This window comes from Pelecanus crispus, chromosome 9 (genome assembly GCF_030463565.1).
Source record: "Pelecanus crispus isolate bPelCri1 chromosome 9, bPelCri1.pri, whole genome shotgun sequence".
In the NCBI taxonomy this organism is placed as follows: domain Eukaryota; kingdom Metazoa; phylum Chordata; class Aves; order Pelecaniformes; family Pelecanidae; genus Pelecanus; species Pelecanus crispus.
The window spans coordinates 20,400,672-20,423,739 of NC_134651.1; the positions used below are offsets into that span (position 1 = coordinate 20,400,672).

At 41.0% G+C, this 23,068-nt stretch overlaps 1 protein-coding gene across 1 annotated transcript in view; it reads right to left on the minus strand.

Annotated features, from left to right (window-relative positions):
- Positions 1 to 2,127: 2,127 nt before the first annotated feature.
- Positions 2,128 to 23,068, minus strand: part of NYAP2 (neuronal tyrosine-phosphorylated phosphoinositide-3-kinase adaptor 2) — a 147,518-nt gene continuing 126,577 nt past the window's right edge. Inside the window, exon 6 of the mRNA XM_075717062.1 lies at positions 2,128 to 2,355. Coding sequence (XP_075573177.1) covers positions 2,128 to 2,355 — 228 coding nt within the window. The remainder of the gene's footprint in view (positions 2,356 to 23,068) is intronic.

Below are 23,068 nucleotides of genomic sequence, written 5' to 3' on the forward strand. Positions count from 1 at the left end.
AGATCTCTGGAGTTTTTCTTCTGCCATTTTCTTTCTTTAAAAAAAAGAGAATAAGCAGAATATACAGTTGGTGTCTTTTGGATGTAACATGTATTCAAAGATTCCTTCACAGCCTCTGGGTTTTTTCATGTCTTCTGTCATTTCAGCTGTGAGGGGCTCTTTAAATCTGCATTTCAATTGTTTACCCATTCCAGCCACTGTATATTCATAACACACACCAATATTTAATGTATATGGGTATATACATATGCACACATCTATGAGTATATAGAGATACATGCATATATACATATATATGTGTGTACACATATGCATATATACATATACAATAACGCCAATATACATACACACATATAAACACACACTTTATCTTTTACAGAAATCTCAGTTTGGACATCAAAATATACATTAGTTAATTAGTTATAAAATATTTAAAAACTTTATTTCAGAGGCTGAAAAGAAACTACTACTGATAAAGCATTACTCAAACTCAAACTTTAGCAATATAGATTACAAAAACCTTCTAAAATTTGTTATTTTTGGTTTTTTTTGGTCAGCAGTTACAGCTGTGGCAATGCTGTCAATATAATTACAAAGAAAAGCCAATATAACAAGAAGTTTCAAACAACACACCTTTTCTTCTCGGCAAATATAATATTAAAATGATTGTTTTAAAGAGGGACTTTTGTGCTACCAAACTTCAGACGCATAGATAGAAATTTAAATATACAAAATATATGCCATAGATCTTTTTTCCCCTACTCCACAGCAGTACAAGTTTCCCTCGTTCTCAACAGATCCTTTTGGAAGATATTTCATCACATGGATTTCACCCTCATAATCAGCATAAGCCATCTCTTTCTCCCGTTAAAACCAGGAGGTCATAATTCTTTGGTCATGACATAATATTCTGTTAAAATGGGTGTAATATAATACAGGATTGCAAGCCAATTACAGAAGCAGCCAGGAAGAAGAAACGGCATACCCGGGAGAACGTGTTACGTGGGCCTCTGCTTCAAAACCGCATGAAATCAAGAGGGATTTCCCTACTGGCTTTCAAGGGGTCTGAATTCCAGCCTTTATAAATAACACAAGGAAATCCGACACAGCGTAAAGTAAGGATGTGTTGCTGGATTTAAAAATAATAAACATGTAAACAGATTTCGTCGCCTTTATTTTCTGGACCAAAGATGAATGTGGACAGGAACAGTGGCTGCAGTGCCACAGCCTTAACCTGCCAAGGGACTGGGTCTCTCTGTCACGGGCTGTACAATGCTTAGTCACAGTGAACCATGGTCTCTGCTAGTCGGCTGAATATAACAAAGGAAGAGTTTCTGTTGCAGGCTTTTCTGCAGATAATTTAGTTTCTTGGCCAAATAATTTTAGTAACCGATTCATATAAGACCAAGGGCAATTTATCTGATTAACTTTATGGGAAAACTGATGCAGAACAATTCATATTTTAAATGCAACTTGGGCATCCACATTGAGTGCTTTTATTTGCATTGCTTGCAGTTTTGCTGTTTCCCACCAAAACTCTCTCCTTTGTCCAGCGCCCCCCCCCCCCCCCCCATCCCGGCAAAGCTAAGGACATCTAACGAGTACGACTCTAGGTAACTTCTATAGCCCTAGCACCGAGTTGTTTTGTACATTGTCCTGTTCAACAAAACGTACAACCACATGCTTTTGTACAGAGGCCAAATCTAGGCAGGTAAGAGAAATAAAATTGTGGCAGCGGGGCGAAACATTAGAATACCACATAGAAAATAGGTAATAAAACAGTATAACAGTTAACATTATATAGTAAAATTCTTCATAAATTTTTGAATTTTATATATATATATTTAAACAGTGTATTAGTTTGGGTGTTTTCAATATATCGGCAAAATATTTACATTTTCATATCTTCTGGATCCAAAAAAATCCTGGATAAATATGTATGCCTTAATGCAGTCGGAAACTTAAATCTCTCTCTTGACTGACAGGTGAGCATTGTATCGGTGTGGTTTTTTCCTAGGAAGTTCACCACCTGCAGGTAAGTCTTAGGTTAGAGCCTTTGCCTTATTAAGAAAGCAGGCTACCTGTGCACGGTGCAACACAGTGGAGAGGGCATCCTCCACACGCCTGTCAAATTGCAGTGTCCCAAAAAACAGTTTGTTGTTTGGAATAAGGAGGAGGGCTGTATTTCTTGGTCCCGGTATTCTTTTTCCAGCTCGGCAAAATAGGCATGCTGTCCTGTTTGCAGAGTCCTTTTTCTGATTTCTGTCGAGCTTTTATTTCTTTGCAGAGGCAACGTTTTTTCTCAATCATATCCAGCATTGTATGGTCCCCTTGCAACCACTGCATACACGTCACCTATTGGGGGGGCGGGTGTGGGAGAGAAAGAAAAGAAGGAAAAAGAAAAGAAGAAAAAAAAGCACACAAGTAACTATTTGGTCATAGATTGGATATGTTGTTTCTTTGAAAGGTTAACATTACTCTTATTTGAAACACTCTCATCTGTTTGATGAACAAAAAATCTCTATGACAACAACAGAAACAAAGTCAGTTTTTACTTCTAACTACTACTTCAAGAAAAAAAGGGTAATAAAAGGGCCCTTTTTTAACATCTCCAGAGCACTGAAAGCTAAAAAAGATAAATGTTTTCAGCAAAACAGCACTGGTTGGATTTTAAATTATGGAATAGATCTTAAAAAGGCACATGGATCTTAACATCCTTAAGTTGCAGAAATAAAAAATTCTATGCGCTGAAACCCATGTTTTATATTGTTTTCCAAATCCAATCTGTCACATTAAAAGCATGGTGTTAACAACTGAGTATCAAGCTAAATATAACTCCGTGTTTAATTTTTTTTAAAATGATTTAATGAACTCCATGTGAATTATATGGATTAACCTATCCTATTCTGTGATGATATTTCATTAACTGGAAGGCACAAAGAGTTTAGAAACTCCATGTTTTCATGCATGTAGAATATTTGAAAACATGATCCTGATCCAAAAAAGGAGGTTAGCATATGTTTAGTTGTAAGTACATGTCACAGCCCCTCTGAAGCCTGAGAATGTGGCTTTATTTGAGTTCAGTGGGGTGCTCACATGATTGAAAATGTGTGTGTCTTCAAAGACTTTTGATTTGAACTGAAATTGCTAATACTAAACTATCCTGAAAGGGCTCATTGTATTTGGAGGACATGCTGTATACCTGCAAATCAGAAAACTTCCTCTCAACACTTACTTTGCAAATTTGAAGTGGTCTTGAGTCTCCCAACATTTATTTTCCACATTAGTCATAAATTAAGGATTTGTGTGTAAGTAAATACATGCCATACATTCGCAGGGGCTGTCCAAGTACATCTCTGATCTTGTCATAAAAATGCACATATACAGTAATAGTTTGGCAGCATTTTACAATTCATGAAGGAAGTGTATGCTTATTATTAAGAGTATTTGAGTACATTTAATAATGCATATGCCTTTCGTTCACAAATCTTAGAATGCCAAGTGTGGGTGTACACCAGGTTCCCAGAACTGGGGAGTGGTCTTCTTAAAAGCCAGTATAGAAACTTCCATTGGTCTCAGTAGTTTTTGTGGTCAGCTTGAAGTGTATTTAGCATTTATTGATAAATAGATAGAGAAAATGTTCAGATTCATAGCAGGAAACAAAGCAAAAGGAACAAATGTGAGCAAGCCTACCAGAAAAAGTAATAATAAATGATGTACTCAAACAGAAAAATAAACAGAATACAGAAATGTGTGTTGTTTTTCAAATACCTTTGTAAAAAAAAGTTTTCAAGGGGTGACACAGGATAAAAGAATTTCAGATAGAACTATCTTTATACTGAAACAAACCCATGCTTATCTGATACATTACATAGTACTTTGAGTAGAACAAGTTTAAACCACAATATGAATTTTGTTCTTGAATATTCTTATGAAGACTTGGTAGCGTAGGTTAATGGTTGGACTGGATGATCTTAAAGGTCTTTTCCAACCTAAACGATTCTATGATTCTATGAATTTTGAATTACACAGGTAATGTATCTGCAGCGTGTCTTCCTGCATGGCTGAGCCAGAAGTCTTCTAGAAGCCCGCTGTTCCTGCTCTTCCTAATCGAATACTTATTTTTTATGTCAGGAGTGATATAATGTTTACTGCGGTGCAGGAAGGTACAAGGCATGTCATCCACCACGGCTGTGACACTTTCTCTCTTTGGGCGCCCAGACCTGGTCCAAAACTCACTGACTGAACTGGAGATACTCCTCCCCGCCCCCCGGCTTGATTTCACAGGTTTTGGACGAGGCTCTACCTGAGGCAGATTTCCTGCCACTCTACTCATCAGTGACAGGTTAGTACTTACACAGCAGTGTCTTCATTTTGGCTGGGTCCTCCTACATGGGGCAGGACAGGGACACAGTCTGCACGCAATTCATTACACAAAATATTCACAACACACAGCTGCACACCAGCTTCTGGGCTGGGTTTGATGACAACGGTGCAGGTTTCCTCTTCTAGGCATCGGGAAATACCTTCTCTTTTATAACCCATCTAGTAAGTAAACAGAGCATGTGCCAATACCAAATCCTTAAGGTATGCTGTGTGCTCCAGTCACCATGCATAACAAGCACCATCTGCAGCACGTACAGCAGTCACTGTGAGGGTGTTATATCCATGTCACCCCTACTCTCGCCACTGTACTACACACAGTGCCATTGGCAACACAGTGTCTTCTGGTAGCTAATCTCCTTCATGGGATTCAAGGCGACTGAAGCAGGATTTTGACATGCTAAGCTCTAAGATACCAGTTGCAACTTCCCAAAGATAGAAATGGTGTTGCAGAAGGTATCAGTTACACAGACACTCTGCCACCCCCTGCAAAACAGCCCCTAAAATAAACCTGAGTGTAGGCAGCTCCAAAATCCTTTTTTATACTGGCCACCATATTGTGTTGCCATTAGTGAATCATTTATTATGAAGATTTTGAGTTTTTCCACTTTCCCAGACACAGATTTTTCAAGACTACTTGTGATTTTTTTAATATTATTTTTGTTTGATTGCTAAGTCTTTCACACCAGCATCTTCTTAGATGTACTGTCCACATGGTACATTCCTCTCCTGTAACAGCATTCAGGTAATGGTATGTACAGCATGAACATGCAGAACTGGTATGTGCAAAGTCATTTGCTAAAATAGACTAAGTGAACACATATGATGTTGAAAGGCTAGGGGCAAAAAGCTTAGAAGTGAGAATAAATGTTAATGCGTTTTATTTGATAGTTTTGTCCAGTTCTAGTGTTAATGTGCAACAAAATAAAAATGTACTGAACAAGGGTGCATGCCTCTTGAAGTTGCAAGACAGACCTAAGAGAAAATCACCAGTTTGTAGACCAATGAACTAGAGATATGACAATAACCATGTTGCTAATACAAAATCCCAAAGAGTGTTAACTAATTTTTCAGTGCGTCCTAGACAAATCACAGGCACTAAGGCTCACAAGCCAGCACTGAACCCAGCTCTTTAATCACAGCAGTAACCCTCAATGACTTCAATAGGGCTACTGAGGTGTTTAAAGCTAAAATGTTTAACGCTGTGGACTTAGGCCTAATCCTTCCCCTGACTGAACTGACAGCGTTGATGCTTAGTTCCAGTACTAATTTTTTTCATATCCTCCCTCCTTTCTGGCTTCAGCCTGCTCCTCATGCACCAGGTTGTTAATATCCCTGCTATATCATAACAAGGGATTTGTTCAGTGTGAGAGGCACAAAATATAATGTTACAACTTAATTTATGGAAAAAAGTAGAGCATTCATAACATCAGACAGCTATACAGCTCTCCCATTCCTGAAAGATCCCATAGCGCGTGAGGAACAGTACACGTACTGCAGCATGTCAGAGCTTGGCTGCAGATGTGGTGGAGGCAGACAGGCACAAAACACATCAGCGCTGGAGGTAACAGCCAACAAGACACAGCACAGGAGAAGCAAAGTTGGTTTTGACCAAAGAGTCTTGGCCCAAAGCCTGTTCTTACTGAAAAGGGAAGAAAGAGCCAGCAGCTAATGTTAAGATTCTAAGGAGGATCTCCTGGAGACTCCAGGATGTGTATCAGGTACTATGTCACATAATGTCCTTTGAATTACGAAATTTGCTGATTGTACATAAATTTTTTGTTTTGACAGAATTTTTACTCATTAAATTACCCAGGGTCTAAGACACATTTTTTTTTCAAAATCAGACAGAACAAGAGAGTGAAGGAAAATACCAGGCAAAGGCCCAGAAGTTTGGACATTCATCTAGGAGGTGCTGGAGGTAGGCTCAAATCCTTGCTCCTAAGCAGGCAGTAAAAGCTGTGTGATAACCTGGCGTGTAAGAACTGTACAGGAATGTAGTAGAGTGGTTGGATAAATTCTCTCACGTGAACGTGACTGAGCACAACTGTACTAACCCTTTGATTATTCATTATTCTCTATTTTTTTCCAAAAATCTTCTTTAAAGCAAATGCTTGTTCCAAACTTGAACATCAACAACAGAAAGTAAGAAACTTCTTCCACTATACAAAACTGAATTCTTCTATCCAGTTTTAATCACCAGCTTTCTTGAAGGCCTTAGGAGAAACCAGTGTATGTTGCCACCTTAATTTTACTATCTGCCCTTATTTTTCTGGTATTTTTATTCCCAAAACAGTGGAAGTGAATTTTATTAAGATCTGTTACATACTGTCAGGTTCTATGTTGGCAGTGCCACAGAACAAGAAGTAATATTATAAAACCATCTTTCAACTAAGAAAAAACAACAACTTTACACATCCTCAAAACAATGCAAAAAGTTTTGTCTAAGAAAACCTTTCTAAGTAAAAAAAGATCACTTCTGGTGAGTGGTTTAATGCTTTATGAAGATCTGAGAAACAAACTAGTTCCCTTCTCTGCAAAGTGCAACCAGTATATTTTTGTGTGTAGGTGCCTCCATTAGCAATGGGCCTGTCTTCATTTCTTCTTATCTCACAGGACTGAAATTTTGAATTATTCTAGAAAGATAAGTAGCAGTCCTGATGGTTTACAAATATATGTATTGCTTAAATTAGATTGCCCTGAGCTAGATCACAGAACTGTCTTGGAGCAGAGGTTTGATGGGCAGAACATCTACAGTTCAATCTATCTTAGAGGACAGGACCTGGAGCAAGAGGTCAGTACATGCCGTAGCTCTCTGCCACATCAGAATTTACTGAGAAAAGCTCATAATCCCAGGGAAAACTCAAAACAGGCTTTGGGGAACAGACAGTGACTCATGCTGCCAGGAACTCCCTGGTGTCACAGCAGACTATTTCTGTTTTCTATTGCCCTGGCACAGGCTCTGCCTCGGCCCTGGGCACCCCCACTGCTGCCTGCAGAATGATGCCGGCACAGCTCCAGCCTGCGCTGTGCTGTGGCAGCCTGCACCAGCAGATTCACAAAAGTGCTCAAAATATGGGTGTTTAAAGCAAGAAAAAGAAATGTAAATGAACATAGTTCTTTCCCTGTTCTTAACTAAGCAGAGAGTTTGGTTTGGCAAAAAGAGTAATAGTTACAGATGGAAAAAGATAGAAGAAAATATTCTCCAATAATATAATTAAGCAGCTACTGATGGATACAACTTTGCACACCTGCTAGCTGTGGTCACCAGGTGTAGCAAACATCTTGTATCTTTTTGTTGGTGACTATTCATAATATGAGATAAGACTTTCCGGCCCTTCAGGAACTGAACTTTCACCATAAGGAGCACCAGGCAAAGTGCATCAGTACCGTGCACAAGCAGGTCTGTGTAAATTACTGAACACATGTGTACTACTGATAAAAATATGGCAATACCTGTAAATTATATACAAACCAAACGATCCCATGCAGCATAGCCTTTCCAAATGAGAAACATGAGGGGTGCGAAAAGAAAAATCTGGGAGCAGGACTGACTGACTCAGCAAGTTTGCAGATGACACCAAACTGGGTGGGAGTGTTGATCTGCTCAAGGGTAGGATGGCCCTGCAGAGGGACCTGGACAGGCTGGACCGATAAGCTGAGGTGAACTGTATGAGGTTTAACAAGGCCAAGTGCCGGGTCCTGCACTTTGGTCACAACAACCCCATGCAACACTACAGGCTTGGGGAAGAGTGGCTGGAAAGCTGCCCAGCAGAAAAGGACCTGGGGGTGTTGGTTAACAGCTGGCTGAACATGAGCCAGCAGTGTGCCCAGGTGGCCAAGAAGGCCAACAGCATCCTGGCTTGTATCAGGAATAGTGTGGCCAGCAGGAGCAGAGAGGTGATTGTCCCCCTGTACTCGGCGCTGGTGAGGCTGCACCTGGAATACTGTGTCCAGTTTTGGGCCCCTCAATACAACAAAGAAATTGAGGTACTGAAGCGTGTTCAGAGAAGGGCAACAAAGCTGGTGAAGGGTCTGGAGAGCATGTCTTATGAGGAGCGGCTGAAGGAACTGGGGTTGTTTAGTCTGGAGAAGAGGAGGCTGAGGGGAGACCTTATCGCTCTTTACAACTACCTGAAAGGAGGTTGTAGTGAGGTGGGTGTTGGGCTCTTCTCCCAAGTAACAAGTGATAGGACAAGAGGAAATGGCCTTAAGTTGTGCCAGGGGAGGTTCAGATTGTATACTAGGAAAATTTTCTTCACTGAAAGGGTTAATCAAGCACTGGAACAGGCTGCCCAGAGAGGTGGTGGAGTCACCATCCCTGGAAGTGTTCAAAAAACGGGTAGACATGGCACTCTGGGACATGGTTTAGTCTGCTCTATCCTTGATTGGTTTAATGTAGACTTGGTAGTGTAGGTTAATGGTTGGACTGGATGATCTTAAAGGTCTTTTCCAACCTAAACGATTCTATGATTCTATGATTCTATAAAATATAGAGTGAAAAATCCTCAGCAGCAGGCCTGGGACTCTTTCTTAGCTCTGATAAATGTGACAGATAAATAGCTACATAAATACATAGATAGATAATGCGCTCTCTTAGTAAAAAGACGTATGTGCTACCTAAGTCCCACTCATATCCTCTTGTCTCAAACCAAGCCTGATGTAACTTTAATCGCAAGCCCTGTGCACTGGGCAGGCAGGTGCCCTGCACTCCTGCCTGTGCCAGGACAAGAGAAGAGCAAGCGCCAGGAGCAATTCTGCTCCTCCAAGGTCAGGCCACAGGGGTGAAGTGTAGGTAGGATAAAGTCATGCTAATTCCCAGTGCTGAGAGGTGTTTCAGGAAACCTATCATTGAAAGGTGCACTATAATTTTTCACACAAATGCCTGTGAAAATATGGGCTGCTGAAAATGCCACTAGGGAGAAGAAATATTTGAAATATTGTGGGCAGCTCTATTACTAGTCACAAAGTTAGAAAATGCTGCTGATTTTCATTCATTTTTGAGGAAGCTTGTCTAACATTTGAAATGACCACCCATGCTCTGGACACTTCTGTGACTGGGGCTTTTCTTGTGCTGTATGAACTTTTAATGACCTAAAAAAATATTTTCCACTATAGTTTACATGAGGGCTTGAGACAATACCATATCCCATTCAGCTGTTTCTCCTCATGACGGGTAAGTTCTTGGTTCGCCTATTTTTAATGCTGCTGGTTTGTTTGAGGTGAAATCAGAAGCTCTGGGCAACAAGAGACCCCCACGATTCAGTGATGCTTTGATAATTTTTTCCTAGTACTATAGGTTCCCACTTACTGTGCAGAGATTGCAGAGGTTATGGGGTTGAGGAAGATGCTGTTCTCTTCCGGCCCTTGTGAGTGTCTTCCTCTCCTGCTGGATGGGCAGAGAGGCTGATTCTTCATTTACAGGAAGGATGGGGAAAACCACATCACACGTATGTGATCATGGATGTCATGTATAAATACCCTTTTCTTTGTGACAACTGCATATCACAGATAAAATGAAAGCCCAACAGCTGATGTAAGGCTACAACAAAGTGATCTTAAACCTATGCAAAATATAATGAAATAAAAGCTATCAGCAACACTTGAAGGAGATTATTAGGAATGTCTCCTGGATCTGTAAACAAAGTGATCTCTAACAGTGCAATCTGTGTGCAGTGCTACACAACATTCAGCAGAGCCAAGCATGCTGGTTTGTTTTGGCAGGCTACAGTAAGTGAAGAAGAAAGGCTTTCTGAAAGCCACTTACCATCCTCAGGGAGGAAAAGGTATTCCCTCCCTCTTGCCTGTTCTCAGACAGGAGTTTCCACACTCTCTTTCCCACTGAAACTCTTGACGGCACTTTCTCTGGTGCAGATGGGTCCCAGCCATCTGGCCGGGTAAGGTATTTCCACTTGGGAGGGTGTGAAATCCCACTCCTAGAAGGCAGCCATGTGCCACCGGTGCAAGTGGTGGAGGGCTATGTTAAGTAGCAACAGTTACTTCACGATCCGATATCTGATACTCTTAGCTTGATGTGGAGGTCCTCTTAGCACATGTTCGCAAAAGGGGAGTTGTCCAAGGCAGGAGTTCAGCCAGAATCAGGTTTCAGAAAATCTGAGCAGTGAGATCCTCACCCATCTGAAGCCAACAGGAATGTACTGGCTGACTTGATGGGTCCAAGAATTTGACTATAGTTTGTTCAAACAAACAGTCAAAAAACCCTCAAATGATTTAAAAAGCCTTCGGAAGAGCACTTGGAAAATTATGTTGGACAAGATTTCTTTTGCTAACCATTAGCTATAACCATTGCAGTGCAGCTGAATGTTGTTACTTCCAATGGCTGCAAAAGTCAGTAAGTGAGGGTAGAACTACAGGCTAAATCTGCAGTAATTTCTTTCTCTCTGACAGAGGTACTCTGCAATAATATTGACATGAAAGACAGCGTAATTTGGCCCAGGATAGTTAGTCATTCATACAGCTCTGTACTGCTAACCCATTCTCCTGTTACTGTTAAATTCAAAACAACAATTGATTATTAATGCAAAGGTGATTAAAAGTAACAGTATGTTCAGGAACAGGCAGGATGTGCAAGGTGAGCTGTGAAAGCAGACACTCTCCATGCAATTTGTAGTGCATGGTAACGCTCCCCGGGGACACTGGATAATGTAACTGCGAATTCTTCTCTAGAAGTGTCTGAGGTGTTTTCTAGAAGGTGTCCTACGATGCCAGCAACCACATTAGAATGATCCTGTGCATTCACGTACTCACATCACAAGCACAAGCACAAGCACGCGCAAAGTGCTACACACTACACAAACTACCCTTTCCGGCCTTTCACAAATTTGTCTTTTTAAGGGACACAAGTAACATCTCTATTTTCCCTCTAAGCACTTGGGAAAGAATTCCCCCAGCACACTAGTCTTAATTTTGAAAAAAATAGCTGGGTGGGAAGGAGCACTTTGTAATCTTACCCTGTATGTTTAACATTAAAAGAATTCACTGACACCTGCTATTTCAACTTATGAAACTGTATATGCATCACACTTTAGGGCTAGTGAAACATTTGAGTTTCTGTGTTTAATGTTTTTATTTACATTATTCTAAATTTCTAAACTTCTGAAAATATGTCTTCTTACAAATGATACTACTACAGAAAAAATTGAAAACTAGAGTCCCTGTAAAAACTGTTCTACCAGTTAAGGTAGTTATATGATGCAGTATTGTAAGAAAACTCTGGACACCTTTTTTCAAACACGGGACTCACTAAAAGACAATTACATTGTCTTGCTCTCTATGGCTTGACTAATCCACCACTTAAAAGAACTGACAAGAATCTCTGGAACTCCAGGAATTCCCAAAGATTCAAGATTATGAGCAATTAATACTTATCCTAAAATTAAATTAGCAAATGGTTAGTAAACCTTCAGCACCTCTGATTCCAGACCTCCAGTTTCATGATTCATTGCTTCCAATTAGTAAACGTCACAGCTACTTTATACAGAACAAGCCCTGCACATACGCCTGTGCTTCAAGTTTTCCAGTAACCCTTGGATTATTGCTGACGCTATCAATAAAGCAAACTTTAAATGATAAATTCAACGTCCTGCTTTCCATTTTTATACTGGCAATCAGTCTAGCTATAGATCTTCCTGACCTTGCATTATTATCTTATTTGGAAACATGTATTCTTCTTATCTAAGGTTTTTTGTTTTTTTTTTTTAAAACACCAAACAACTGTCTGAAATGTACTGCTTAATCTCCTGTTAGTTAACACATCCTGTAAATGCTAGTATGTTTAAAATAAGAGCCTGTAAAGTAACTCATATTAGGGATATTGTGTAAAATTGTCTCATGCATCTCTTTATGCAGTGGGTCATCACAAAGCGCATTCCTATTGAGATCACTCATGAAAAATCAAAGCTTAATCTATGCCTTTGCTAAGCAATAAATGCAGAACTCAAGCAACCCACCATGATACATCCTGTCATTCACTGTAAAACAGAAAGGAAAATTCAATATTGCATTAGGTCAATCACAGGAGGGAAAAAAGACAGAATACTTTGCTAGAGTTCAGTGATACAGAGATCTCCTGCTAACTGCATTTTGCAGTACAGCACCTGCAGGGTAACACTCTAATGTCCTAGATTTCCTTGAGAGGTTACTAACACTGTCTCTCCACCTCTTCCTCTTGCTGGAGGTTGCTGCTCTATTGCGTGTGTGCCTTAACTGCTCGTGAACCAGTGTACTGGGTTTGGGTGGTAAGGTTTTGGTGGTGGGGAGACTACAGGGGAAGCTTCTGTGAGAAACTGCTAGAAGCTTCCCCTATGTCCAACAGAGCCAATGCCAGCTGGCTCCAAGATGGACCTGCAGCTGGCCAAGGGCGAGCCAATCAGCGATGGCTGTAGCACCTCTGTGATAACATATTTAAGAAGGGGGAAAAAAAGCCCTAAACCACCAGGACACAAACTGCAGCTGGAGTGAGGAGTGAGAATATGCGAGAGGAACAACTCTGCAGACACCAAGGTCAGTGAAGAAGGAGGGGGCGGAGGTGCTCCAGGCACCAGAGCAGAGATTCCCCTGCAGCCCATGGTGCAGCCCATGGTGAGGCAGCTGTGCCCCTGCAGCCCATGCAGGTCCACAGTGGAGCAGATATCCACCTGCAGCCCGGGGAGGACCCCATGCCGGAGCAGGTGGATGTGCCCAAAGGAGGCTGTGACCCCGTGGGAAGCCCGCGCTGGAGCAGGCTCCTGGCAGGACCTGTGGACCTGTGGAGACAGAGGAGCCCACGCTGGAGCAGGTTTGCTGGCAGGACTTGTGACCCCGTGGGGGACCCATGCTGGAGCAGTCTGCTCCTGAAGGACTGCACCCCATGGAAGGGACCCACGCTGGAGCAGTTCGTGAAGAACTGCAGCAAGTGGGAAGGACCCACGTTGGAGAAGTTCATGGACGACTGTCTCCCGTGGGAGGGACCCCACGCTGGAGCAGGGGAAGAATGTGAGGAGTCCTCCCCTGAGGAGGAAGGAGTGGTGAGACATCGTGTGATGAACTGACTGCAGCCCCCATTCCCCATCCCCCTGCGCCACTGAGCAGGAGGAGGTAGAGAAATCAGGAGTAAAGTTAAGCTCAGAAAGAAGGGAGCGGTGCGGGGAATGTGTTTTAAGATTTAGTTCTTATTTCTCATCATCCTACTCTAATTTGACTGGTAATAAATTAAACTGATTACCCCAAGTCGAGCCTGTTTTGCCCATGACTGCAACTGGTGAGTGATTGTAACTGATGAGTGATCTCTCCCTGTCCTTATCTCGACCCACGAGCCTTTCATTATATTTTCTCTCCCTTGTCCATCTGAGGAGGAGGAGTGATAGAGTGGCTTTGGTGGGCACCTGGTGTCCAGCCAGGGTCAACCCATCACAATCATCCTTAAAACAGCAGGATAGTTTGAGGCAGTGACCTCAATGGCAACTACAGCTGGCTCTGCCTATGACTGAGTAACCATGTCCACAGTACAACACACCTGTAGTTAGTCTTTCTTACTCTACATCATGGTAGTTTTGAAAAACTGAAGGATTCTAAATCTCACACTGAGATGAACAGCCTGTCCATCTTTGCATTAAGAGGTGGCATGGAGGAGTGAGAGCTGCTGGTGGGCAAGATCCTTTCCTCCTCTGGATCCAAACCATGTGGACTGCAAAGGCTCTCATGTACGAGGAAGCTGAAGGCAACAGGGTGCATGCTCTAGATATTGCTTCTGGTCATGCACCAGAGGCCAAGAAGGACCCAGAAATTGAATATGGAAGAATGAAAATGAGTGGAAACAAGACCAAGACTTTGGAAGAATTAAGAACTAAAAGAAAGCGGACATTGGGGCCAATCTTAAAGTTACAAAAATGTGACATGTGGGCACACCACAAACTCCATTAGTTTCCCCATTTTATTTGACCTCATTTTTTCCAAGCTAGAAACACCTACATGAGCATCAACACTCTTCCTATTGAAGTCACTAATAGAACTCAAGATTTAACTAACCTCTATTGCTGTGACAGCTGAAGAACCTCAGCACAGTTTGCCAGAAAAGCCCCTAAGTCTTTATATTTTTCTAGCATTTTCAAGCAAATTGTCACAAGAGTAATTTTAAAATTAGAAAAAATTAAAATTATCAAAATAATATATGGAGGGAGAATGCCTCAGCACTGAAAGGACTGGCACCTTCAATTCCTCTTGTTTTGTATTAGGTGATCTAAATACACAAATATCTCAGTTACAGACTGAAGTTGTTTTACAGATGAGAAATTTTGAAATATGCTCTTACATTTCTCCTTTTTTGATGGTGAAATTGAGTCAATGATAATTTTTTTTAGATTAAATGCCATTTCTCAAGTATTGTACTGATTGTATGGGGGGAAAATGTTTAGGAAAGCATGACTGAAAACAACACTGAATGTACAGAGATTATCATTTTCTTGTAGGTGGTCCCATCTTCCTTTTTAAAGATGCATAAAAACATGATTAAAAACAGAGATCTCCATTTATGGTTAATTTCTAACTCCAATTTGAAATGCAGTTAATGAACAGTTACTGGAGTTATAAACTGTACTGAGAGTTTCTAAAGAATCCAAACATGTAAGAGCCTACCTTAGTATGAGATACCACATCTGCTCTACCCTCACAACAACATCATGCAACTTCATTTCTGCCAGGAATTTCTAAATAATATAGTACCCAAATCTAACACAGACATCATTTCCTGACACACAGAATAGCTGAGATACAGGGAAGAAATTAAGATTGGCATCCGCATGCTTTAGAAAATGGGATTCATTGAGTGCAGTGGTTCCCTGTACCTTGTTTCTGTTTTTCTGTTTAAAAGGCAACCTCCAAAAGGATGGCACTGGCTGATACAGCGTGTGACACTGATTCAGCATTAACTCATAGAGAAGACTGCAACACACTAAACCATGAGCACCAGTCTGCTGAACCAGGGCTTTGCTCGCAGGCTCCCACGCATGGAGTGACCAGGCAAACTCGACCTAGCCTGAGACAGCAGTATGGGTTGAATTCAAGTTCAGATCTCCAGAGCAGGGAGGAAATTTAAATATCCATCTTAAAAGGAATGGCTAATGACAATGCATGGCAAACAAAACATTCAGCTTCATGTTAACCTATACACTCGTATCACCTGTAACATAAGCAAACAAATTGCCAACCAGCAAAAAAATGCTGGTTTTCTCTGATCATGTTTGTGTTTTAAAGTTTGGTGCAGAAATCAAGCAAGAGCCATGATCTGACCAATATTAATTTTAAAAAAGCACATTGCTATTGTCTTTTCTCATTTTTATTCTTTTCTATTGTGAATTATACACTTGTGATTATAAACACCAGATAGTAAATGTGCTTTTCCAGACTGTAAAAAAAGAGATGGGCCAACTGAACCCAAGAGTCCACTAATTGCCACTGACTTGTAAAAGCTTAAGATGAGGCCACTGGCCCATAAACACCAAGCTCTGTGAGTGGAATGTGTCCTTTCCCCATCCTATTTTTTGTTGTGGAAAAGCATTCCTTGGACATTCCAGTCATAGCTTATGAGTGAAATGGGAATTTGCTGTTGACGTGAGTGAAGTCAGAATTTAGCCTTGTAACTTTAAATTAAAAAAATGAAAAGGATTTTCTACTATGCGATTTTAGTTGGGGTGAAGGCTCTACCTAGCAGTGGCTCTGTCATCCTACAAGTTCCTTAGTATTTCCTGCAGAAAGATCTGTCTTCTGAGATTTTTCTGAGTAGCTGCTGCCACTCTGCTGCAGTAACTTACTACGCACTGATACTGGTCCAGCTGGACAAGCTAATACAGTGATAAAATTAACTGTAAAGGAAGCAAATTTATCACTCCTAGGTCTCATAGAGAAATGCACATGATTATCATTGAAGCTCCAATTCAGTGAATAACTTAAACACATGCTCAACTGGAAAATATGTATCAGTCGTCCCCTTGATTTACAGGGATATTTTGCTATTTAAGATAAGCCAGTGCTTTGCTGCCTCAAGGTCAGATAACAGAGCCTACACACAGTTGTGTGGTGATTACAAATAATTTTACAATGGGCTAATAAATGATTGTTAGCTGTTTTAATAAATGCCTAATCAATTGGCATTTATATGTTACTGTGGACTGCAAAGCATAAGAGGTCTGACAAATAGTGTCTGTAATGTTCCCATAAAATTGACTCATAAAGTATGATATTTTCACCTGTTCCTAAGGCTCACCTGCACTGGAGAAATTTTCTTTCCAGTCTAAGGCTCTTCTATATCCAGTATTTATACGTGCAAGATGTTATAGACATGGTTCACCCCCCCAGATTTATTGCAAGTCCCTCATGTGAATAGAGTTGGGATTTGTAGCATGAGAGTCCAGCTGGTTAAGGGCATTTCTAAACCTAGGAGCACTTGACCAGCATAAGATACAGAGAAACAAAACTACACAGTCTGGGCTGCTACCAAATGTTTTTCAACCACAGAAAACTGTCATGAGAAACACAAATATCTTTGAAATTTTGGACCTGTTCAAATAATTTTTCTGAAGAACTGGAAATCTTAAAATTAGTAAAAATAATAATCTTTTAAAGTTCTCATTTAAAATACATGAAATTTTTATTTTCATTGTTTAACAAGACAAAATGAGAATAAAAGTAGGTTATCAAAAGTGGGTGCTGGCATTCATACTTTTTTTGTAATTGGCATACACATAATGTATATGAATAGCCACACATTTCTAGTGAAAGACTGTGAACAAACACACATACATATACAGAGATATATAAACATACTATACATACATACATGAGTGAATATATATATATTTATGTGCATACAGTATACAGACAAGATACTATACAGGTACAGTAAGTGCAATATACTGTATAAGGCTATACAAACACCGAAAGTTTCTGGTGAAATGGTGACAACCATGAGAACAAAGCTTGGATGGTTTGTGACTTAACGCAGACGGTGGGGAAGACCTTACTGTTCCGTGTCGTGTTTTATGCATCAGGCACACACAGTTTGAACAGAAACATGGTACAATACATTCAGTTCATATACAAAAAAGATAAGACAAGTGAGAGTGCATGGAAGTAACTGAAATGCGTATGAGCAGACAAGTAAGGTTGTTCTACCTAGAATACAGAATGTTTGGTTCATTTACAGAGAATGCTTATATATAAACCCATGCTTTCATGAATTCATGCCTTTTTTATTTCTATTTTTTCCTTTAAGAATATTATAAAATTCTTGCCCTGAGTTAAACATAAATACACACAGAAAAGAGGGGGTGGGGAGAGAGGAAATCGCATGCTTCTGGGTTTTTTTTTAAATATTTTTTTAACCAAGGCACAATGTCTTCAATAGTGGTTGCAAGACCATTTGAAATAAACTTAGCAATTGCTATTGTTCTGGTACTGCATCCCTCTTAATGTGACTAAACTAATTGTTTGCACACAAAAGTCTCAGAACAAGTTTTGAAATGAATTTACAAGTTTTAGAAGAGAATAAGTAAATTTATGAGAAATGCCTTAAAGAGAGAATCCCTGAAGAGGAAGGAATGCTACCCAACTGAATTCCTTTATAGGCAACTTACTGATGTTTGGAGTGAAATTATTTCACATAAATTACATTATATATTTGTTTAGTATTACTGTGCATTGTTAACTATTTTTAGTAGAACCATGCACAATGCTGTAAGAGCAGCTAAAAAAGAGAAGAAGAACTTCCAAATAATTTTTAGTTTCTTCTTGTAGGCAGGACAGGATAGCGATCTCACTGATTCAGTGTTTTATAAGCTGCAAGAGTTACAGCTTGGGAACACTTGTCTGATGATGCTACAAGACTTTCAAGGAGCACATCTCCCCATCTCATTGACCTGCATAAGTCTTCTACTGGAAATCTTAATTTAAATTAGTTTCTACATCTGTCATGTTAAATTCTACATGCCCGTGTACAAGTCTGACTCTCAAAAGAAAGTTCTGGGTGCAGAGGCCATGCTTGGCTGAGCCCTTGGGCTCCAGTGGGACACAGTTCTCGCCAACTTCTCAGCAACCTCCAGGGGCTCTGGAGGGTACCTCACCTTCCAGGGAACAACCACCTACATTGTACTGCATCGGCTGCAGCATCTGTCCCCATAATTTTTTCTGTTGAGCTAAGACTATTTTTCAAAGTACTGAAACACACTGCCCCAACTCTATCAAAAACAGGCACAACATAACAACCCCCTGAACCACAGACCACACAGATGAGATCTTCTCATGCCTGTCCTATGCCTTTCAAAGAAATTTTAACTCCCAGTCTGAGAAACAACTAGGTAAAGACAGTAAAAAAATGTTGAGCAGGAACTGAAAACCCTCACAAATGCTGTTATTTCATTCTTTGTCAGAATATTGTTGTATTTGAAAAGTTTCAACAACTTCTGTGAGAGAACAAGCTTCTTTCTGTACTCTGCTGGCAAGCTTACAAAGCCTGTGCAAGAACAAGAAGAGATCAGAGTAAGGGAACGGAATATTCTTCCTCCCACTTTCTTCCACCACAGCTGAAATAGCGGCAGCAAAGCCAGCACTCGAGGGTGAGGAAAGGTATGAAGACAGACTCTAAGCCTGGTGTTCAGAGACTGGTCACTCTGTTCCCATCTCTGATACCCTTTTTCTGTGGCATTAGTTTTCCTACAGCTGACTTGCTTTCATCCATCACTGCTTCTCCCCAACACGTATTTTTTGTGCCTAAAAACCATGCCGTTGAGTGGCATGGAGAAGGAGAGCGACCAAAGCCGTGCTTGGGCCTTGGGATCTACCGCAACAGCAGTGCGTGCTCAGATCCACCTCTGCCTAGCTTCCCCCACGCCGTGAATCAGAGGTCACTTCGGTGGTGTGAGGGCCGCCAAGCATGCACTCTCTCATGCTCTTAAATCAGAGTCCTGGCAAAGTAGGACCCAGCAATGCAGTGACCTGCTTCTGCTGCATGACCAGCCCAGCTGAATGCTGAAGAAAAGATGTTGGGACAGCAACAGCAGGGCTGTCAGCCAACAGAAGACGGCTTTGACACATTTGCTTCTCATGCCAATCAGTCAGGCATGCCTTGGAGGTGAGGGATGATGGATGTGGCAATTCCATCCACTTCAAGGTTTGCATTTTCTTTCCTTTCTTTCTTTTTTCATAAGCGTTCTCTATTCGCAGTTTGCATGTTTAGAACCAACTTGCACTGCTCTGGACCCGTGCACTGATTATGTAAGACCAGATTCAAGCTGAAACTCACACAATGCAATGTGGAGCCTTCCCCAAAGCATTAACATTCTTGTTGTCGCTCTCATCCAAAATGTTGACAGCATATTTAGCTGGACTGACAGCAGCAGAATTTTGCCTTCGTGTGTGCAAGGTATTTGGCCTTGCAGAAAAACAGAACTGTGTAAAGTAATCCAACCGCTCCCTCTCGTGGGCATGGGGCTCTGCTGCACTTTATAAAGGCACAAAAGCATACTCGGAAATCCAAACTCTCACAGATTTTTAGCAGTGCAAACTCCCCAGAAGGCTGTGTGACACTTCAGGACACAGCTCATGCCCTGGCATTTCTTTCTAACTCTTGTGAACATTCAGCCTGAACAAGAAGGCAAAATCCTATGGCTCTGAATGGTTCAGATATTGAAATACGCTCAGGCCACGCACTGGTCAAACCCAGACATCATTCAAGGTAAAAGTTGGCCTATGTTCCATCAGTGAAGTGCTTGTGCCAGGGGTTTCTCTCTGGTTTTCTGGTTTTAGACATTCAAATGCATTTAATTGTATTAATGGCATATAAAACTAATTAAAATCACTGTCAAAGGTTGCACCCCAAATAGTTTTTGCACTTTCTAATTTCACATAAACTGAAGCTTAAGCAATTCCTGACAGTCACGTACTTATCAATCTACTCCCATCTGCAGCTGCTGCTTACTTTCTCATCTTGAGCTTACAAATCCTTGGGGAAAGGACAGTCTTTGTTCTACACACATTGTCTACCAACACAGGGATCTTATTTATGACTATGCCTCTTAGACACCACCACAATCATTATTGTGGTAGATCCTAGTGGCCAACATTAAGCAGGTTTTGGATCCAGTGGCAATCCCAAGCCTTATTAAAAGTGATGGTTAAACATAAGGAGTAATTAAGTCCCTTTAAGTGAATAGCTTCACAGGCAAAAATAGAAGCTACCATCCAAAGCAATAAATAGTGTATAGAAAGTCCAGACCAAAACCCCATGGGACTCTGATTACAGAGCGAGAGGCATGGGACTGTTGCCACACTGTGGACATACATCTTGAATGAAGAAAAAGATCAAGTATCAAAAAGGAACAACCATAATCTTGGCTCCAGGAGCACAGAGACAGAGATCTCAGAGGCATTGCACTGGCTGAAGGGGAACACTTGGCATTTACACACAGGGAGAAGAAAATGATTGCCACCATCCCATGAATTGTTTCATATGTTTTGCTATTCTATGTCCAAAATACACAACAGACTTTCAAAACTTTTGAAAATTAGAGGAAAAAAGAGGGACACAGAAAGTCATACCAGAGTGGCAATTAGCACAGTAGTTAGATATTCGTTTTGAATAGGAATTCGGGACTGCATCTCCCCTGAGATCTTTAGCCAGCAGCCCAGGGGGATCTTTTTTTCCCTTTGGCCCAGAGAGCAAGTACAACAGAAGTTGGTTCTTTCATTGCAAATCCTTCTGCAGAAGGAGAATCAAAATCTGCAAAAGCAGAATCACTAGAGTTTGATGCTAGTTTCAGATTGTGATTCATCAAGGAGTGTATCTAGCAAAGATTTACAGTACTGAGCAATGACGTGGATTTATGCTATGTAGCAGATATGAATTCTCTTACTAGCACATTTTTTTTCCCTTACCATTTCCCTAGTATTCAAACTAGATTAAAGAGTACTTCAGTCTACAGAGTTCTCCATCTACCTACAATGACTGTATTTCCTTCATATAATGGAAGTTAAGAAAAGACTGCTGTGATCAGATACGGAACAGCGGATCTTGATTTATAGGTGCTCATTTTTCAGCAGCAGAACTCTTTAAATGCAGCAGTCAGGAACCCAGCCCTACTACAACGTCCAACAACTGCGGGGTGTTTACTGACTGCTTTGAACTCTTGCACACTATTGCTGAGGAAAATGGCAACTTTATGCTAAGTAACAGAAGAGCACAGATGCTTTGTTTCTGCTCACAGAGTAGCATAGAGCCCATATGCTTTCAGATGCACATTTGCCAACTAAAGCATGATAATGTCAATTCATTGGGGAAGTACTTTGTCTAGGTGCCTTCAAAAATAATTAGAGCCATAATAGTAACAATTTACCCTCCTTGCATTCATTAATTACAGGGTGAACACAATGCTTACAAGGCATACAAGGACTATTAATATGCTTTGTATACACAACTAAGGTGAGAGACTTTAAGAGCTGGGCTTGTCGTATTTAGTTGATCCAGTACAGAGATATTAATGAACTCAGGCATGAGACAAATACTTAGCTGCATTGCTGAAGAGTACTCAGGACTTGTCAAAATTCAACTCTAACTTGTTTCTCTAAGGTTTTGTAAATTTCTTACAATGAGCTTATACTGCACTTAAACCTACAGGTATTGCTCTAAGAATGCATGTGGAGAGCAGCTAAATATATATACCTCAGCTTTTTCTTTGTCTTATTTCCCTTCCATCATTCATTTTAAAACAGAACAATTAGAATATGTGTATGGGATTTTTCAGCTAGAGTACAAAATTAAGTAACAGTTGCCCTGAAGATAAGGTCTCACATCAGTTTTCATGCTAGAATTTTTTTTTCATGATAAAATGCATGTGTGTTAATTGCATTTCAGTTAGCACTTAAATACTGAGTCTTAAACAAAGCATTATCTAAGCTGTTGTGTGGAAGAATTTGAGATTTAACAGGTGAGGCCGGTACAAGCGGGGCTCATTGACAGGGCTTTAAACTAGATGTGAAGGGCGAGGGGGAACACTTCAGGTTTGCCTGTGACAAGCTGTGGGATGGTACGCAATGGTTAGAGGGATGGGGTGCTACTGTGAGCCCTCAACCTATTGCGCAGAGGCATGATGGGGACGCTGCAGCACAGTTGAAGCCTTGCAGAGATGAGCTGGGGGCTCCTGAGATAGTTAAAGCTCACAAGGAAACCTTTGTGAAACACCCCAAGGGAAACAAGGGATGTTCCACTAAGAAGGTGACACGGCCAACAGCCCAGATGAAATGCCTCTACACGAATGCACACAGCATGGGGAACAAACAGGAGGAGCTGGAAGCTGCTGTGCTACTAGACAGCTACAACCTGATTGCCATAACCGAAACCGGGTGGGATGAATCCCATGACTGGAATGTGGCTATTGATGGCTACAGGCTCTTCAGAAGGGACATGTGAGGAAGGAGGGGCGGAAGCGTTGCCCTCTACGTAAAGAAATCAACACAGTGTGAAGAGCTGTCCCTGAAGAATAGCCATGAGCAGGTAGAAAGCTTATGGGTAAGAGTCAGAGACGGAGGCAACAAAGGGAACCTTGTGGTTGGTGTCTACTACAGGCCACCTGATCAAGGGGAGCCTACTGACGAAGCCTTCTTCCTCCAGCTCTGGCAGGCTTCGTGCTTGCAGACTCTT